Source organism: Equus przewalskii, chromosome 8, assembly GCF_037783145.1.
Source record: "Equus przewalskii isolate Varuska chromosome 8, EquPr2, whole genome shotgun sequence".
NCBI lineage: Eukaryota > Metazoa > Chordata > Mammalia > Perissodactyla > Equidae > Equus > Equus przewalskii.
Genome location: NC_091838.1, coordinates 64,304,077 through 64,324,448, shown reverse-complemented (window position 1 = coordinate 64,324,448; position 20,372 = coordinate 64,304,077). Strand labels below are relative to the sequence as shown.

The 20,372-nt window shown below is 33.9% G+C and overlaps 1 protein-coding gene across 24 annotated transcripts in view; it reads left to right on the top strand.

Annotated features, from left to right (window-relative positions):
- Positions 1-20,372, top strand: part of TAF2 (TATA-box binding protein associated factor 2) — an 87,383-nt gene that overhangs the window by 18,840 nt on the left and 48,171 nt on the right. For all 24 annotated transcript variants that reach the window (XR_011543497.1, XR_011543499.1, XR_011543500.1 and 21 more), the window contains 11 exons: positions 2,144-2,328; positions 3,894-4,007; positions 5,209-5,308; positions 7,214-7,299; positions 11,307-11,442; positions 12,460-12,614; positions 13,293-13,407; positions 13,763-13,872; positions 15,419-15,484; positions 17,007-17,259; positions 18,659-18,799. Coding sequence is in view for 15 of the 24 variants with exons in the window: in XM_070631953.1 (XP_070488054.1) it covers positions 2,144-2,328; positions 3,894-4,007; positions 5,209-5,308; positions 7,214-7,299; positions 11,307-11,442; positions 12,460-12,614; positions 13,293-13,407; positions 13,763-13,872; positions 15,419-15,484; positions 17,007-17,259; positions 18,659-18,799 (1,461 nt within the window). In the remaining 9 variants the exon portion in view is untranslated. The remainder of the gene's footprint in view (positions 1-2,143; positions 2,329-3,893; positions 4,008-5,208; positions 5,309-7,213; positions 7,300-11,306; positions 11,443-12,459; positions 12,615-13,292; positions 13,408-13,762; positions 13,873-15,418; positions 15,485-17,006; positions 17,260-18,658; positions 18,800-20,372) is intronic.

Here is a 20,372-nt window from a genome sequence, read left to right as displayed (position 1 = left end):
GGCTTAGCAGTCCAAAAGATCTTCCAGTATACTTTGATTAGAGTATAGGTTGATTGCTCTAACTAATTCTGTTCATTATTAATGTCATCATTTTGTTCAGCATATGTTTATGAACGTTATAGTCTCAGAGATTCCATCTCTGGAATCTGAAATATTGTAATCTCAGAATTAAAGAGCAAGATTTGTTCTCACTTCAGCATATACAGAGGACAAGAGAAAAGGCTGAGACAAGGTTGGAATTGTGGTCAACACACTCGTGAAGGCTTTTTTTGGTTTCCTCCCGTCCCTTATCTTGCCACAAATCATATATCAATTCATAGTCCAAATAGTGCTTTTAGGCCTCCCCAGGCATGAGACTTCTGGTGGTTAGAAAGGAATTCGTTGGTTATTGATCCTCTTGGCTCCTGTACATCTTTAACATTTGAATGAACCTCTTCTCATTTACTCTTAGTCCTTTATGTTTTCAATTTTACTAGGTTTAGTTTTTAGTTTTTCTTTTTTTAATGTAAAGCTTATATTGTGACCAGGTATATCTCAACAGTGTTTCTTTCAAAAATTTGTGTTTGTTTCAAAAAAACAAGCAAAAATTGATGGCAGCTGTGTTTAGACTGTCAGTGAGCGCTCCAGTCTGTTATTCTAATTTCTTTCCTGAAATTTACAGGATTTATAAAATCACTCATGCAAAATATTCAAGATATTTTATGAATGGTGGTATTTTTGCTGTCTTGACAATGACTCTTAAAAGTGTATTCACTGATAAGATTGGCTGTGAATTTTATTATTTTTGGTAAATGATCAACTTTAAATTCAACATTTGGTTAGTATCTACTTTGTATTTGGAAGAATTTTTTTTCCTACTTTGTGCCATTGGATGGGAGAAAGGTAAATGATAGTCAAGAAGCATTTTTCTTGAATACTTAGAACCCATGACTTAGTCTTTCTCTATCTCAAATAAGTAGTTTTTACTGCATTATCAGTAGATTTGCCATCATGTAGGTTTGTCTAAAAGCAGATCTTTTCTTTGATGAATATTAATTTATTTTTTGTTTGTGTACCAAGAGGAGTGCTAATTGTAATACAGTTTGGGCCCTGACCATTAATAATACATAGATGTTCATTGTTCACTTATGGTAGTCTCTAATCTTTTCTTTCCTAAGGCTGTTAGAAGAATAATTTTTATGATGCATTAATAACTTTCCTTGCCTCCACAATCCTGTAGTGATCAGAACTCTTTAGCATGGTTTTCAAGATCTTCTGGAATTTGACCCGAATTAATTAGTATTTCTAGCTTTTTTCCCCATTACTTTACTATTTATGTTTGTTATATTCAATATAGTTTACTTGGATTTTGCTGAGCATACTCTATTTCTTCCTAGCTTTGACTCTATTTGGGATATCTTTTTCCTGTCCCTGCGTATCAAATTTTTGTCCAATTCACAAAGATTAGCTCAAATTCAGTCTCCTGCATGAAACCTTACTGGGTCATTCTAGTAAGAGTGATTTGTCATTATTGCTGCCATTCATTTGGCAGAGAATCATAATATGGGACAATGAAACAGTATGTGGTATTTGAGTGTCTGTGTCCAAGGTGGGATGTAATGTTGTAAGGAAATCAGAATGACCATTTCTATTGCCGGCATTACCAGTAAGCTTCCCTGCAGCTTTCACTATGTCGTTGAGATATTAAAGGAGGACTGCGGTAATTGTTCTTTCTATGTAGTGAAGATAGTATGATTTACATTGATGTTAGGATAGTACTCTGACTTGCAGTGTTCACTAGGTTAGATATTTATGATGCCAAGGTAGATTTACAGTAAGTCTTGGAAATTTAGATCTTTTTTGTTTGGTGTACCTATGGAGAAAAAATTTTTGTTTGCTTTGGAACCAAAGTTGTATTTTCATTGGATCTAACTATTTCACAGACTTGCAATCCTTAAGAATTTAATTTTTAAGGACAATGAATCTTTTGTAGTAAGTAAAAGTAGTCACTAATTCCACGCTAGCATTTTCTTTCAGTGCCATGAATTTGTAAAAAGAAAAAAAAAAGGATTTATATGAAGCTTTATAATTGAGATATTTAGGAAATTCAAAATATTCAAGTTAACTCCTTCATTTAATGATCTTCCCTGCTTTTTATTTCTAGGTTACTCATTTTTGTTTACCTCAACTTCTTCCCTTGCTTAAACATACCACGTCATATCTTCATGAAGTTTTTGAATTTTATGAAGAAATTCTTACGTGTCGATATCCATACTCCTGTTTTAAGACTGTCTTCATTGATGAGGCTTATGTTGAAGTGGCTGCTTATGCTTCCATGAGCATTTTTAGGTCGGTATCTCTTCAAATTTGAAATGCTTATATTAGGGTTTGATGTGAAGACAGGTTATTTATGTTATGATCAATTTTAAGATATGTTCTGAACTTTTTCCCTTTAGATATGGTTGGCTTTGTAGAAAACCTAGTATTTTTAAAATTTAAAAATGTAGGAAAACATAATGAAGAAAAGTTCAAAATAACCCATAAGACTCATTATTTTCATCTGAAATTAACTGATACTAATATTTTACATACTTCTTTTAGTCTCTTTTCTGCATATGCATTTTTAAAAAAGCATGCAAGTTATGTGGATATCTAGTGGGGTTTTTTCCCTAGCACAATTTAAAAATTTATTGCTGTTGTCAGAAATTTGTTTGTAAAAAAAAAAAAAAGGAAAGCTTTATTTTCTTTCTTTTTTTGCCCTCTTTATTTCCCTCCCTTCTTTCTTTCGTTCCTTGAAAAGTTCCAAATTTAGAAGCTTTATGTCTTGAGATCAATTATTTATCTTTTCTGGGCCTAAATTTTCTCATCTGTAAGATATGCTACTGCATTCTCCAGAATGTTGTTACCAGGATCCAGTTGGTCAGTATATTTGAAAGGAAATAATAGAGCACAAAAAATTAATAGTTATTATTAGGAAAAGAATTTTGAAATTAGAAGAGCCCTTCATAGGAGGATCAGTTTCTGATTAATATATCAGTTTCTGATTAGTGATGTTTTCCCCTAACCCCAAAAAGAGATATTTATATTTTCCATAGAAATCAATAGGAAACATTGCATTGCTTGCTTTAAGCAATTAAGATTGTGGATTTCACCTAAAATTGGAAAAGTTGTGAAAGCTCTTTGAGAGAATATTTTGGTTTTTCTCTTTTGTGTCTAACTTGAATTCCATTATTTTGAAAGTGTGGTTATTATGGAGTATCCTCAGAAAATTAAGAATAGATCTACCATATGATCCAGCTATTGCACTGCTGGGTATTTATCCAAAGAACTTGAAAACACAAATGCATAAAGATACATGCACCTCTATGTTCATCACAGCATTATTCACAATAGCCAAGACTTGGAAGCAACCTAGGTGCCCATCAAGGGATGAATGGTTAAAGAAGATGTGGTATATGTACACAATGGAATACTTCTCAGCCATAAGAAATGATGAAATCCAGCCATTTGTGACAACATGGATAGACCTTGAGGGTGTTATGCTAAGTGAAATAAGTCAGAGGGAGAAAGTCAAATATCATATGATCTCACTCATAAGTAGAAGATAAAAACAACAACAAACAAACACATAGCAACAGAGATTGGATTGGTGGTTACCAGAGGGGAAGAGGTGAGGGGAGAGAGCAAAAGCGCAAATTAGGCTCACGTGTGGTGAGAGACTATAATTAATTTTTGGGTGGTGAACATGATGTAAGCTACACAGAATTCGAAATATATTACAATGTATATCTGAAAGCTATATAATGTTATAATCCAATGTTACTACAATAAAAAAAAAGTGTGGTTATTTTATTTTGGCTGAATAATTGTTTATTTCTCAGTTATAATTAGCTGGCTCTTCTTTTCAATTGCAGCACAAATCTGTTACACAGCGCCATGATTATAGATGAGACACCTTTGACCAGAAGGTGTTTAGCCCAGTCCTTGGCCCAGCAGTTTTTTGGATGTTTCATATCCAGAATGTCTTGGTGAGTAATTTCAGGGTTTACAACAACTGAGAAAAAGAATACAGAAGGGTTATTTTTCTTTTTTTCCGACAGTGTAAGCTGACCTTTGTCCTAACTGCATGTAGTTAATTTAAAAGACACTAGTTTATATATATTTAAAGAAAAATAATGAGTATAAATTTCATCCAAGATTTTTGGCCATGAGTTCAGTATACACAGTTCCACAATTTGCAATAAGAATAAGATAAGAATTTTGATAGCAACAATTTCTTAAAAAAACTGAATAAATACTCCGGGTATAAGGATTTGAATATACAGAAAATTATAGTTTGATTCTAACATCAATGTTCAGTGTAATTGGTTATGTTCAAGATAATGTTTAAGGCAAAATAATGGTCCTCTATAATAGTGATGTAGGAATTTTCTTGCTAGTGCTTAGCCTTGTACTAATTTTCTTCAAAGATGAGAGAGAGAACACTTTTTATTTTCTTTCCTCTTTGGTTAACTTGAGGTGAATTTGAAGAAATAGATGAAACTTCTTGAGATTATGATTTGTAATTTATAATTGTTACCATTCTGTGCTATATGTGATAGATGAATCTTGGTTTATTTTTCTTTCTTGTTAGAGGGGAGACGGCAGAGGGTAAGGCCTCTTGCTTTGTAATTTTCCTAGAATTACGCAGTTTTCTTAAAGAATAGTGCCTGGAACGTTAGGCAAAATGTTTGAATGACTGAATTGATAAATATACTAATGAATAAATGAATGAGTGGTGTTGATTGCCTTTCTTCTTGAGAAACCAAAAAATAAGTAATTAAACTTTAGGTCTTGCAGTTCCACTGATAATTATGCACGGAATTGGCAGTAATAGAATATGGACTTCAAAAATTGAGCAGTACAGTCCTGGCTATGGGCAAGTATTTCCTTAAAAGCAGACAGTTATGAACAGAGTTGGGCAGGAAGGATGCAGCACTGCCAGAACAGAACACAAACGTAGGTACATTATGCTTGAAATAAGATTGTAAAGCAGTCTAATAATTAAAAGTGAAGCCAGATGTGAAGCAGATATAATGAAAGAACAAGTAGAACTTAGTTGGAGGAAGTGAGAAAACCAAGTAATTTAAGAAGGCAGAGAAGAACATACTATGCTTCTTCTGTTAGCCTCTTTGGGCTTATCTGAGGAATTTTTATGATTCAAAGTTTATGTTTTGACTTTTCGCTTAGGTCTGATGAATGGGTACTGAAGGGAATTTCAGGCTATATTTATGGACTTTGGATGAAAAAAACTTTCGGTGTTAACGAATACCGCCATTGGATTAAAGAGGTAAAAATAGCTAGATCCATTATCCACTTACAAGTCAATAAGATATGTTAGTATTCTCCTGACTTCCAAGTTGCGTGTCCTTTATTTTTAATAATTGTAAAATACTTATTGTCATTTGAAAGTTTCTAATTTTTCCCAGCAAAGTGAGAATCGCTTTACAGAGAAAGTCTAATAGTCTGTTTTATCTAGTTTCCATTGTCTTTGTTGGCCTCCAAAGACATTTTTGCTGAGGAGGAGAATGTTTAAGCTCCTTAAATATCAAGTTAGTTGTTAGATATGTCCCAGCTCCTCATAGTAGTCATGTGTGTGTGTGTGTGTGTATGTGTGTGAGGAAGATTGGCCCTGAACTAACATCTGTTGCCAGTCGTCCTCTTTTTGCTTGAGGAAGATTGCCACTGAGCTAACATCTGTGCCAACCCTCCTCTGTTTTATGTGGGCTGCCACCACAGCGTGGCTTGATGACTGGTGCTAGGTCCGTGCCCGGGATCTGCACCTGAGAAACCTACGCTGCCAAAGCGGAGTATGTGAACTTCACCACTATGCCACCGGCCCCCATAGTAGTCATTTTTAATGTAATTTTCTGCTTCCTAAATCTGTTTAGACTTAGAACCCAGATTCTGGAGTCAGATTGCTTTTCCATCTGCCTCATACATTTACAAGGTTTGTGATTTTGGTTATTTTTTCCAAGCCTTATCTGTGTAAGAGTGGTAGTATCTACACCATGGACAGGAATTGTGAGACATCACACATGTGATGTGCATGGTGCCTTGTACGTAGTTAGTGCTTATTATGTGCTGGCTAGTCTTCAGTGTATTTATGTTCTCTGTCATTGTCACATCTTTTTCCTGTTTTTTAAAGATTTGACCAAAAAGAGAAAGTCAACCTGTATTTTGCCTAGCCCTTTGTGTTCAGATACATATACATTTTAATCATATCATGCTTAGCTGCTTCCTTCTCAGGTGGAAAAATTTCAGCCTTTAATATCCTCATTAAGTAGACCCCTCCATCTTCCCCTTTTCTCATTTTGTGTATCTTCATCATCCAAACCTAAACTCTAAAGTAAGCAAAAAGGTAATTGGAAAAGATTTCAAACATCTAGAACTGTGAAAGAATTCATACATCTAGAACTGGAAGAGTCCATTCTTCATTTCCAAAACTATTAATTAATGGGGAAAGATAACATATAGCACTTATAATGTTTTGGGCAATGTTATAAACATTTTATAAATATTAACCCTCTTAACCCTCTTCACTACCCTGTTATTATCCCCATTTTACAGGTGAGAAAATTGAGGCACAGAGAGGTTAAGTTATTAGGCCAAAGTTATATTGTTAATAAGTAGTAGAGCTAGGATTCAAACCTGGCTTTTAACCACTTCGCTATGATTTTTACCACTTCTATGTACTGCTGGTATGTTATTTAAACTAGTCATGAGTTTCCAACACAGTTGTGTTGTCTTTTTTTCACTTAAACTTTTTTTTTACTTTGATCTATATCATGTTAGGGAAGACTGGAGAGGTTTTAAAATGGTAGATTCCTGACATAATTTTATCTCTCTATCTTTTTACTTGCCTAAATCCTCCACCAGAAGCAAAATATAGAGAAAGAAGAAATAAACTTGAAACATAGGTCAGAGAGGATGGGAAGAGCCATTAGGAAAAGTTGCCAGGCTACTGGCCAGCCCTGAAGTCACAAAGTAGAGAAGGCTTTTTGGCTCTTGTCATTCAGGCATCTGTATAGTCTGCTTTACATCTATAAGAATGCAAACTACTCTCCTGATACATTTCGTTTATTTTTTAGGAAATTTACATTCTGATTTTAGGAAATGAGAAATCACAGTTCACTTCTAAAATTTGATATGTAAAAATATTTTCACTGACTCCTATTTTTCCGCCTTTTTTTAGGAACTGGACAAAATAGTGGCGTATGAACTAAAAACTGGTGGAGTTTTACTACATCCCATATTTGGTGGAGGAAAAGAGAAAGATAAGTATGTTTATTGTTCAGAGATGATAGTGTAAACCTTGTTTTGTGAGATCACTCTTTTCGGATCATTTGTATGTGTATTGAGGCCCACACAGGCCAAGAAAGTAGTAATAACAGTATGTAGTAATATTGAGGCCACAAACCCTGGCAATATTCTCATTACTCCTTTTGTTACTTTACTGTGTTTATTAAATGCGATGACTATAAATGGATTTAAATGTTAAAAAAAGACTCAAATATATAAGGCTTTTCTCTTTTCCATGTTAAATATCCTAATGCTACTATATTGTACTATTCTCATAAAAGCTTAAAAATAGTGGAAACAAGTATTTTGTTTATGTACTACTGATTATTTTTTTAAGTCTCAGTAGATAGTTTCAGCATCAAGACATCTTACCTATACCTGTTTATCTGAATGGTCACCTACCTAGATACTTATTTAATTACTCTTTCCTTCTTTCCTTTTCTTTCTTTCTCACCTTCCTTCCCTTCTCTCTTTCGCTTAGTCTCTTTTTGTTTTTAGCAAGTTGCTGTAAATGAGACAGCCACTTATAACACAACAATGGTACTAGCAGGGATTCTTACTTGTTCTGGGGTCTGCAGATCCCCTAAGGGAATAGGGATTGAATGGATGGGAAAATTTTTCTGTATTTTCACTAACCATTAACTGAAATTTTACATTTCCTTTAAATATGAATGTAGGCAAAAGTTAGTGCTGTGACTTTGTCAACAGTAGAAACCATGGATATTTTCCTGTCACATTATAATTGTTAGCAGATATCTTGAAATAGTCTTTGCAGTCATCACTACCTCAAAATTACGGCAGTAGACCAGTACTAGATCTTATTGTTTAATGCATTAATAAACTAGCACATATATTATTTTTTTATATTTTGGTAACTGTATTTCATTATAATTGGTTTCCTTTGTAACCCAGTATATTTTATTTTGTGCATTTAGAGCACTTTCTCAGGTGGAGCCCATTTAACCAGACTGCCCAAGTGTCTAAAAGCACAACAAAGGTTTAGAACCTTGAAGCCTTTCTTTGTTGTATCATGGCCCCTGAGACAAGATTAAGTCAGTGGGAAATCGTAGGAATTTAGTGTTAGATAAACTTGGGGGTATTTTTTGATGGATTTGTTTTTTCTTTTTTTTTTTAATTTAGGTTATAAAAGTTAACATCCTTGTGAAATTACAGTTGTACATCATTATTAGTCATGTTGTAGGTACACCACTTCACCCCTAGTGCCCTCCCCCCACCCCCCTTTCCCCTGGCAACCACCTATCAGTTCTCTTTGTCTATATGTTAGCTACCACCTATGAGTGGAGTCGTACAGAGTTCGTCTTTCTCTGTCTGGCTTATTTCACTCAACATAATACCCTCAAGGTCAATCCATGTTGTTGTGAATGAGACGACTTTGTCCTTTTTTATGGCTGAGTAGTATTCCATTGTATGTGTATATATATACACACACACACCACATCTTCTTTATCCAATCATCAGTTGCTGGGCACTTAGGTTGGTTCCATGACTTGGCTATTGTGAATAATGCTGCGATGAACATAGGGGTGCATGGAACTTTTGGAGTTGCTGATTTCAGGTTCTTAGGATAGATACCCAGTAGTGGGGTGGCTGCATCATAAGGTATTTCTATTCTTAACTTTTTGAGGAATCTCCATACTGTTTTCCATAGTGGCTGCACCAGTTTGCATTCCCACCAATAGTGTATGAGGGTTCCCTTTTCTCCACAGCCTCTCCAACATTTGTCACTCTTGGTTTTGGATATTTTTGCCATTCTAACAGGTGTAAGGTGATATCTTAGTGTAGTTTTGATTTGCATTTCCCTGATGATTAGTGATGATGAGCATCTTTTCATGTGTCTATTGGCCGCCCGTATATCTTCTTTGGAGAAATGTCTGTTCGTGTCCCCTGCCCATTTTGTAATTGGGTTGTTTGATTTTTTATTGTTGAGTTGTGTGAGTTCTTTGTATATTATGGAGATTAACCTTTTGTCGGATAAATAACTTGTGAATATTTTTTCCCAATTAGTGGGGTGTTGTTTTGTAGATAAACTTGGATTTTTATTGTTATTAATTTTGGTGATCTAAGAAAATTGCATAACCTTTCTGAGTGTGTGTGTGTGTGTTTTAATGTGTAAAATGACAGTGATGATTCATCTTAACCAGGTTGATTGTGAGGATTACTTGAGACAAAGCTTCATACATAGTACACAATAAATGTTGGTTCCTTTGCCTTCTTCTCCTGACTTCCTGCTGTATGGCAGTTTCCCAGCATATAATTAGAGCATTCTCATTGTATGTAAATATTATTTGCACTAAATGCTTTTACCTTGGTTCTGCCCATTTGCTTAGTTCTTGTTATATGTTTAATTTTAAAACTTATATATGAAAGCAGCACATGGATACATGCTTTTTTTTTTTTTGGAGGAAGATTAGCAGATTAGCCCTGAGCTAACTACTGCCAATCCTCCTCCTTTTGCTGAGCAAGACTGGCCCTGAGCTAACATCCGTGCCCATCTTCCTCTACTTTATATGTGGGACGCCTACCACAGCATGGCTTGCCAAGCAGTGCCATGTCCACACCCAGGATCCGAACCCGTGAACCCCGGGCTGCTGAACCGGAACGTGCATACTAAACCGCTGTGCCACCAGGCCAGCCCTGTGAATACATGCTTTTTGAAGAAGTTCCAAACGACAATGTAGAAGCATGTGGAGTAAAAAAGTAAAAGATCCTTTTTAGCCCTCTTTTACAGCTCCTCACCCCAACCAGTTCCTCTCCTTGGAGATAGCCATGATTATTAATTTGGTAAATTGTCATCCAGACCTTTTGTCTTTTCTTTGCCTTTATTTATGTGTGTATGGCATTTACAAAATGTAGTTCACTAATGTGCATATTACCATGTACTTTTCTTTTTTAAAAAATTAGCCATATCTATATATTTTGGCAAGCATTCTTTGTGACGCTACATAAATTTACTTTGTTCCATTTAAGAGCTATACAGTATTCCATTATAGCCTGAAACTTATTTAACCTTTTCCATATTACTCTCCATTGCTAAAGCGCTTAAGTTCATAAAGCTCAGAAGTAATAAGGGAAATATAAAGATAATTTTTCAAACATTGAATTAACAAATATTTTAAATTTCAATATGCCATGTTTTTAGGGAGATGTAATGATTACTCTTATACATTGATTGTGAGAATATAATTTGGTACAGTGATTTTGAAGAGTAATTTGCTAGTACCAATCAAAATTTAAAATGGATAAATTTTAGATTCAACAATTGTTCATTTAGGTATGTTATCATATAGAAATTCTACTTCTAGGTGTTTGTCATAGAGAAATACTTGCACATGTATAAAAAGATATTTATTATAGCATTATTTGAAATAGTGAAAAATTGTAAACATTTTAAATGTTCGTATATGTTGTAAATATTTTCTACTAGACTGTACCTTTCTTTTAATGTACTGATCTCTTTTATCATGTCGAAATTTTTAATTTTTACCTAGCCAATCTGGTCTTTATGTCCTCTGGATTTTATATTTTTCTTTAGGAAGATTTTTCCCATCCCAAAACTATGAAAAGAAATTTTTTCCTTTATTTTCTTCTAGTACTTTTTGTTTTAGATATGTGTCCATCTTGAATGTTTTTTGTGCAAGCTTTTGCTGTGGGATATTGATTGGAATTGCATTGATTGTATTGATGAATTTTGGAGAGAATTGAATTGTTTACATTATTGTGTCATCCTGACTAGGAGCTTGACATGTATTTCCATTTATTCAGATTATGCTTTCTGTCATTTCTTAAAACTTCAAAATTTCCTTCCAGTTAAGCATAGTTTTAGATATTTTCTAGTCTTTATTACGCTTAGAATTGCTGAGGTATTCCTGTGAAGTTTTTGATTTATTAGCTTGATGTGGTTATGACATTGATTGCCTACTTAATATCTAAATTTGTTATGGTAATTAAATTTGTATTTTTTTTAGCCCAGCATCCCATCTACACTTTTCAATAAAGCATCCACATACACTCTCCTGGGAATACTACACTATGTTTCAGTGTAAAGCTCACCTTGTGATGAGATTGATTGAAAATAGAATCAGTATGGAATTTATGCTACAAGTAAGTATTGAAGTTAAGAACTTAACAATAACTGTAAAAAATGATCTGTTCTATATGTGTATAATCTGAATCCTGTTCTGTAGAATAGGAGTTAGAGCATCTGGGTTTATAGCTGGAGTTCTGTTACTAATTAGCATTTTCCCATTGAGTACCTGTACTTTTTGTTTGTGTTTCCTCAGATGTAGAATGGATGTCAGTACTCGACCTACTTAGTCCAGGATTATTAAGATAAAATTTATGCAAATGATTTTGTGTTTGGTATTATTTAGAATATTAAGGATGAAATGCTGTTTAGAAATGTTTTCAATAGGAAAAAGCAAACCTATCTAAAAGATGTTTATTTTTGCTGTTGGTAAATTCTGCCATATATTTTAAGCAAGTCCTGGTGTAAGTAGTTGACATAGTAGTTGAGGTAGTAGAAACCAGATGTATTATAAATGTTCGCCTATTTTTTTCCCCATCAACAACATTCTTAGAGGTGAGTGAAAAATAGCTTTTTAATAATCTTCTTTAAAAAGCATTTTAAGTTTGTCCTAAAATTAAGTTTCTTTAATCCTTCTGTGTTTCGTCTTACCTTTTGAGTAAAGAAGAGAAATGTTAAATGAGAGATGGTTCCTAAAAAGCGAGTCAACTTTTTAGGATGCTATAAATCCTCATAAGTATTCTCAATTTTATAAATCATGTTTAGTTTCTATGTAAAGCTCATAGCACAATAAATTTTAAGTATTATATATTATTATTATTATAATTCTTAATAAATACAGTATTCATTATTTTGCTAGTACATCATTAAAGTTCAATTATGTTTATAGGATGAATGGTTTTATGTTCTGTTTAAGTCTTTGCATATTTCTACTTCTCATAGTCTTTAAATAGAACAGTCTGTGTAGTAAGATAGGAAATTGTCTCTATAATTGAGTATAATAAAATTATAATGCAATATGGGTTTAGTACAGAATTGAAGGCAATATATAATACATTATATGAACTTGCTGAATGACACTTTTATCGTTACAGGTTTTCAATAAACTGCTGAGTTTGGCTAGTACTGCTTCATCTCAGAAGTTCCAGTCACATATGTGGAGTCAGATGTTGGTTTCTACATCTGGGTTTTTAAAATCCATCTCAAATGTCTCTGGCAAAGACATCCAGCCTTTAATAAAGCAGTGGGTGTATCCTTTTCAATAGCAGTTCAACAAAGAGGGGGAAGGGAGTAAGGTAGTTGAGTAAGGGGAAGGAGGAAGAAGAGGGATTTGGGGGATGAAAGGAGGTAAAACCTATTTAAATTGCTAAATAATAGGAGAAATAACCGAGAACTATAAGTCATTTCCCCTAAGGTGCCTACTAATTACTGAGATACACACACATACCTCTATATTTGTAAAATTTGGCATATTTTGAAGTACTCTTTTGTGTGTGTGAATAAGGCAATAGGCTTGATGGTGGGGAAGGTAAATAATCCACTAGATAGGCCTGTAGGATTACTTGTAGGATGTACTGGTCTAGTGACTTTTAGATGTGGTTAGAGGTTGGCACAACTTGAGTGGTATCTTGGAACTTTTCAACTTTTACATTTTTTTCATTTCAGAACACTGTTGTATTAATAACCCACTAGAGTGGTTTTACTTCTTTCAAAACACAAATTTAATGTTTCAGAATTTTGTTCTAAATCTGGAGAAACATTTTCACAAGAATTTTGAGTGCTTTGCCACCTGGTGTACAATGAAGTATGCTCTCAACCTTTGATTGATGGGGATGCATTTAAAAATTACTACTTACCATAATGAATAATTTATTTCATTTAGTGTATACTCATTTCCATATACAGAAATTCCTTTACGATTCTTCAGAGATCAGAGTGGAGTGGTGAAGTTTTATGGAAGTTTTGCATTTAATAGAAAACGAAATGTTTTAGAATTGGAAATAAAACAAGATTATACATCTCCCGGAACTCAGAAATATGTGGTAAGTTTTTTTCCAAAATGACATTGGCACTCCTTTTTCCCCAATTTCAGTATACAAAGGGCTTCAGACTGGGGAACTACTTAGAAATTTTGTTAATGAGATTTTGTTTGCAAAGAATGAAACTGAGAAAACGCCAAGTGTCAATGAAGGGAAAAGGGGTTACAAATGGAGATTTCAGGGGACACACATTCTCCCAATTCTCCTCTCCTTTGGCACCAGCTGCCTTTCTGTGTGTGTCTCCAGATACACAATTTGTATAGTATTATTTTATATCTTGATATATATACCTGTGCACATAATAATATATATTGGTATTTTTCCAGCCTATCTTTGAATAGTTTGTTTCTTTTTATAGGGACCACTTAAAGTGACAGTGCAGGAGTTAGATGGATCCTTTAATCATACATTGCAGATTGAAGAAAACAGCCTTAAACATGATATACCCTGCCATTCCAAAAGCAGAAGGTAGGCATTGATTTATAACGATAAACTGAAGTTTGTAGTTAAACTGTAAGTCTCATAGATTAAAATGCCAAGATAAAAATCCTATTGTATACCTCATTTTTTATGTAGAGAATATATTATCTAGTATCTTTTTTTTCTATTTTACTTTGTTAGTATTACCAAACATTCTTTGCTTTCTGTTCTTGATGACATTTTTATCTTTAGAATCAAATAATTTTAAAATTTAGGTTTGAGAAGCCTTATTTTGTAGGAGCAGTGGGATAGAAGTTTTAACTTTTGGGAGCCAGGAACAGTTCAAGGCAAATAGCTTAGATTCTGTCTTGTTGGATTAATACCTACAGGAATATTGAGAAAATGATCATTGAATATAAAAGAAGGAGCTGAGTACACATGTCATGAAACGCCCTGCATCTTCTTTGCTAAGTATCTTTCTCCCTTTTCTATATATCACCATGCCCCTACAGAACATTCTTGACGTCTTTCAAAGGCAAATTGCCAGTTTACTTTAAAATCGTCCAGCAATTCACTTTTATTAATATATTTTTCCTTTACCACTCTTTTTTAACTCAGCTGTTAGTGTGTACTCTAAATATTGAAAAATTAGAACGTTTCTGTGCTATGCTGGAGGAATGTGGACTAATATCACAATTTCAGGAACGGAAGTCGTATACTCATGACTACGTTTAGGTGTTCTCGTACACATGAGAAAGTCAGTTGATTTTGATGGCCTTCAGAGAACTTGATTCTGAACTCTCCCTGGAATCATTCTTCTGAGAAAATTCTTTCTTAGTTGAGAATGAAATCTCCCCTTTTTTTGTATCCTCTCCATCTTTGAAATTGGGAACATCTGATTGCTACTCTTTTCCTAACATTTCCTCAGTTTTTTTCCTCTGTAATAACAGTATATTGTTTGGGTATTCTTTGATATGAGGAACACAGGTAGACACTTCTCTGTTCTTATTTTTATTTGTCCTTGCCTAGGTTTTTAGTGTGTTATCCAGTAGATTTTATGATTCAAGAGTAATTTGCATGGAAGCAATTGCTTTTGTTTTGGCTTAAGTCTTGTGCATAGTAATTAATTGTACGTATTAATACTGTTAAGATGTTTTATTAATCGTTTGCTTTATTTCATGTAGGATAGCACCTTGCACATACAGCACACAGTTCAGAGTTATGCATGTCTCATTTCAGGCCTGGCTATTTTTTCATTTTTTTGTAAAGGATTTCTTTATTGATAGATCTCTTATCTTTTCTATATAAAACTGCAGCTACCTGTTGTTGGGACTGTTTCTAAGTTGACATTTAATTATATATTTCTGCTTTTTTGTTAAACTTTGATCAGAAAAACATTTTAATATCATTTACTTCATTCCCTTCTGCTTCAAAATACAGATTGTGTTGTATTTAAATTCCGTTATATTTACCATCCCTTTTTCCTTAAGATATCTTTCAGTCTTGCATAAAGTCCTTAATGTGATACTGCTCTTTATGTCCTTTCAGAATTGGAAATCTCACAGTTTTGAAACTTATTTTTCCTTAAATATAGGAATAAAAAGAAAAAAATTCCACTGATGAATGGAGAAGAAGTTGACATGGATCTTTCTGCAATGGAGTAAGTTAGTTACTTAAGTTTAAGGATATAATACTTTTCTGCCTTCTCATTTGTCTTGTCATGCATATCTAAAACTATGTAAATGTCCTGAAATTTGTGCTTTTAAAAAAACTTTTGAGGGGGCTGGCCCAGTGGCGTAGTGGTTAAGTTCAGCACGCTCCACTTCAGTGGCCCCAGGTTCAATTCCCGGGTATGGATCTACACCACTTGTCAACCATGCTGTGGCTGCAACCCACATACAAAATAGAGGAAGACTGGCCACAGATGTTAGCCCAGGGTGAATCTTCTCAGCCAAAAACCCCCCCAAAAAACAAATCTTACATAAAATCATAATCAAAGAGAGAAAAGTAAATCTAGCCTGGCCCAGGTGAAAATAGGAGGAAATACAGGATGGTTGGACTGGGCACAGCCTTGGCTTAAGTAGCTTTCTTGCTCCCCTGGTGGCCTGTGGAGCAGTGCTTCTCAAACTGTAACATGCATGTCAGTCACTTGGGCATCTTCTTAAAATACAATCTTTGATCCAGCACTTTACTGGTGGGTCCTGAGAGTTTGCATTTCTAATGAGCTCCCAGGTGATGTTGACTCTGTTTGTCTTTTGACAAGGCTCTAGGGCACTTTGAGCTCCCTGTGTTTGCAAAACACAGTTTAAATATCACTTTCTAAGTTTTATGTGGTAATATTTATTGATTGACAGTGTTTCATTTTTAAATATAATATAGTTCAAACTGTGTTTTGTCTATCCTATGTCTGTATGTTCTTTAGAAAACATCTGAAATTATTTAGTAACTTGGTTGCCAAATTGTCACTACTATTTATATGTCATTTATATAATTTTTCCATATCAAATAACTTGCCTATAGTAAGTACCCAGTAGTATTTGTTGAATTGAATTAATATTTCAGGTGATGGTCTTTTGATGAAAGTGTTGACATAGACTAGGTTTTTAAAACTGTGCTTGTTGCTTTGAGAAGTATGTGAGGATAAATTCGTGATGTGCTTCCAAACTACTACAGAACTTGCCGTTTGTAGGGGTTATCATAAGTCTAGCATTTAAAAAAAAGTATTAATTAAACAAACTGATTTAGTAAAATAAATGAATTCCTTTTTTAGTCAAAGATTGATTTTCAATAAAGAGTGGCATTTATAGCCACAATCAATTATTAGGCTGTAGGAAGTGAAATAAAGACATTTGGTCTCATTCTCCTTTTTCACATCACTAATCACAAATCAGAAACACAAATTAATACTTTCAGATGCAATTTCTTTGTGACAATTATCTTCTTATCCTTGGAGATCTTTCCAGCAAGATTGATACAGATTAGACATTGTGAGAAAATTGAAGTATATTAAACATAATGAGAAAGTTGCCAGTGTGATTAAAAAAAAATGAGTGCAGTAAAACTCCATGCAGTGTTGAATACTACATGTAGAAGAGAATCTGGTTAATAAATGCTTTGTTTTTATTTTATAAATCTCTAAACTTGGAAAAATAAATAACAAAGAAAATCGTATTTTCTTTCAGCGCTGATTCTCCTTTGCTGTGGATAAGGATAGACCCAGATATGGCAGTATTGAGGAAAGTAGAATTTGAGCAAGCTGATTTTATGTGGCAGTATCAGCTCCGCTATGAGAGGGATGTTGTTGCACAGCAGGAGTCCATTTTGGCCTTGGAAAAGTTCCCTACTCCGGCATCTCGGCTTGCCCTCACTGACATATTAGAACAAGAGCAGTGTTTCTACCGAGTAAGAATGGCAGCTTGCTTCTGCCTTGCAAAGGTGAGATTTTGTATGGTAGAAGGAAAACAAAATGACTACTGAAGATGAGTTAAAAAAAAAAATCTCTGAAGATAAGTTAAGATTCTCCATAATCTTTAATTTTACTTAGTAGCTGGTCCTTTGAAAGCTTTTACCAAATGCTTTTAATAAGACTGATTGGAAAGAAACATGTTTTGGTCTGAACATAGATATGCACTAAATTTTTCTGATTGTCAAACTGAAAAGTGAAATTTTTCAAACCAAAGAGAATTTCTCGCCATTTTATTGAATTGCCAGTCACGTTTTTAAAGCAAAGAATGTATTTGGTAAGAAATTCCTTGGTTTGAGAGATGTTTACATTATAGTACGTGAAAGCATTTTGTCTTAATTGTCTCGCTGTGGTGATTATTTCATGTTAGTTTGGGCTGAGTAATCAATATTAGTGATGTGTAATTTAAGATGATAGGTTCTATAATTTAACATGCTAGAGAAGTTAATTTATTAAGAAAACTAAATATTTTTCTTTAGATGCAAAAAAACTGAAGGTAGAACAAATGAAAAGCAGAAAAACGCAGACAAAAATTTGGCCAGAAATACTGGTATCCAGGTATTTAAAGAGCATCTTGATAATAGGTTCATTCCCATTTAGTGACTCTCTTGTGTTCCTCACTGCTAAATCCATTTGTCCAACATTTCCTCAGATTATAGTGGTTTAGATTTGTTTTATCTTTGATGGTAATTAGTGAGTAATTAGATTCCAGATACTTGAGGGAAAACATGAATGTTTGATAATCATCTGCTAAGGATATACTTTCATTGCTTCTATAAAGATCTTTGTGATTCTTGCATGCTAAATCCCTAGCAGATCCATAAAATTAGACTATGTTATTTAAAGTTAATTATAATTTCCTTCTTTTGAGACATGATTTTTGTATACACAAAAAATATCAGTAGCAAGATAAGGTTTTTTTGTAAAACATTGTTACAGACTTCAGTGGTAGCATTGTGCTTGGCTTGTTTTTCAGTTGGGGTAGATTGAAAAACCTTATTTAAAATCCATGGTGATGCTTCTATTTGATAAATTTTAAATAGAATTATGTCTGCCTAAATTGACAAAGACAAGCTTGTTCAGAATAGAAGCCTTTTGCAAAGATGTTGTCTTAACACATAAAAGAGTATTCCCGTTCAGAAATTAACTTAGAGAAAATAATAAGTGCACATAAGAATTTTTTTGGGGGGTGTGAGTTTGTATATTTCCTTGGAAATGATAATGAAAGGCCAAAATGTATTAAATTTCTGAAAATTGAAATCGTTGAAGACTAATCCAGTTGTATTGATAACTTTTAGAAATCTGTTTTATTTATTTTAAAATATGTTTGCAGTGGTGATGGAAATTACTTTGTTTTCTAATTGTTTGCAGATTGCAAATTCAATGGTGAGCACGTGGACAGGACCACCAGCCATGAAGTCACTCTTTACTAGAATGTTTTGTTGTAAAACTTGCCCAAACATTGTGAAAACAAACAACTTTATGAGCTTTCAAAGTTATTTTCTTCAGAAGGTACAGTTTACTTTCTAAATGTCTCTGTTTATGCCACTATCTATTTATCTCAGTTTAACTTGGGGACTGTTCAAATAATAGGTATGTTTATATTTTTATAAAAAGGTTTGCCTTTGTTCTTTTTTTGCTTCTAACATTTTTTTCAAAACTTAAGTGATTGTTCATTAATTTTATGAGCTGTTTGTAAAGGCGATTTAATACTGAAGTAAATAGAAATGGATAATTTGACTTTTGGGTTGGTTACACAGCGGATGGAGGTATGGGTAAGTCCTTCTGATGGCAGTCCTAGAATGTGATCAACATATCTGAATCAGAGACAGGACAACATACAGCTCTAGTTTCAGTCTCAGCTCTGCTACTCACTAGCAGTTTTCATGAAGACAAGTTTCTTAACCTTGAAGCCTCAGTTTACTCAATTGTAAAATTTATCTTTTTTGGAATTAAGATCAAGCATGTGAAGTGTTTTAACACTATATTTATCACATAGTAAGTCTTTTATAAACAGTAATTTAGAAAGTGATGGTATGATGGAGTCATTGTTTTAGGAAGGGATGTGGGAATGACAGGATGGTCAGCATTTGGGCAATTCGGAAAGCGTTTGTAAATTTTTTGAGTAATTTAATAATAATGAAGGCTGGAATTAGATTAACTAGATTGAACTAGAAGGAGGTGTGATGTTGAAGAAGAGAAAACTAGTGAAGCCTAGTCTATCATGATTTTGGTATTAAAGAGTATGAGAAAGGAGACATGTTGAGGATAAAGCAGGCTTGAGAAAAAGACATCTTGGGTTTGTTTTGTTTTGTATCGAGGGAGAAAAAACATGAGGCATGTTTGACACAGAGAAAGGAACCAGTAGAGAGGAAGAGATGAAATATTCAACTGGGAGCAAGTCAATATAAGAAAAGGGGACTGGCCCCGTGGCCTGGTGGTTAAGTTCGCGCACTCTGCTTTGGCAGCCCAGGGTTTGGCAGGTTCAGATCCTGGGTGCGGACATGGCACCGCTCATCAGGTCATGTTGAGGCAGCATCCCATATAGCACAACCAAAGGCACTCAACAACTAGAATACACAACTATATACCGGGGGGCTTTAGGGAGAAGAAGAGAAAGAAAGAAAAAAAAAGATTGGCAACAGATGTTAGTGCAGGTGCCAATCTTAAAATATATATATATATATAAAATAAGTATATATATATAAAATATATATATATAAAAGAAGATGGAGCAAATTCTGAAGGTATTAGTAATGAGTGGAACACAATTGGGAAGTTAATTTTAGGAAAGATAAGAACACTCCTTTTTCTGAGGCAAATGGAAAGCACATTGAAAGCAAGTGAAAAGGTAGATGTTGAGGGGGATGTTAGGCAAGGTGAGATTTATATATCATAAAGGGAAGAGTAAAAAGATTACCCAGCAACATTGAGATGCCTGCTGAGAGTGGAAGTCATGATATATTTATAGTGAATTTCATCAGCATAACAAAGTCAGGATGATCCAGGTTTGGGGAAAGGCAATATTGGTGTAATTGAAGAAGTTGTTGGCATCCTATTTTATTTTTAAGAGCTAAACATATAC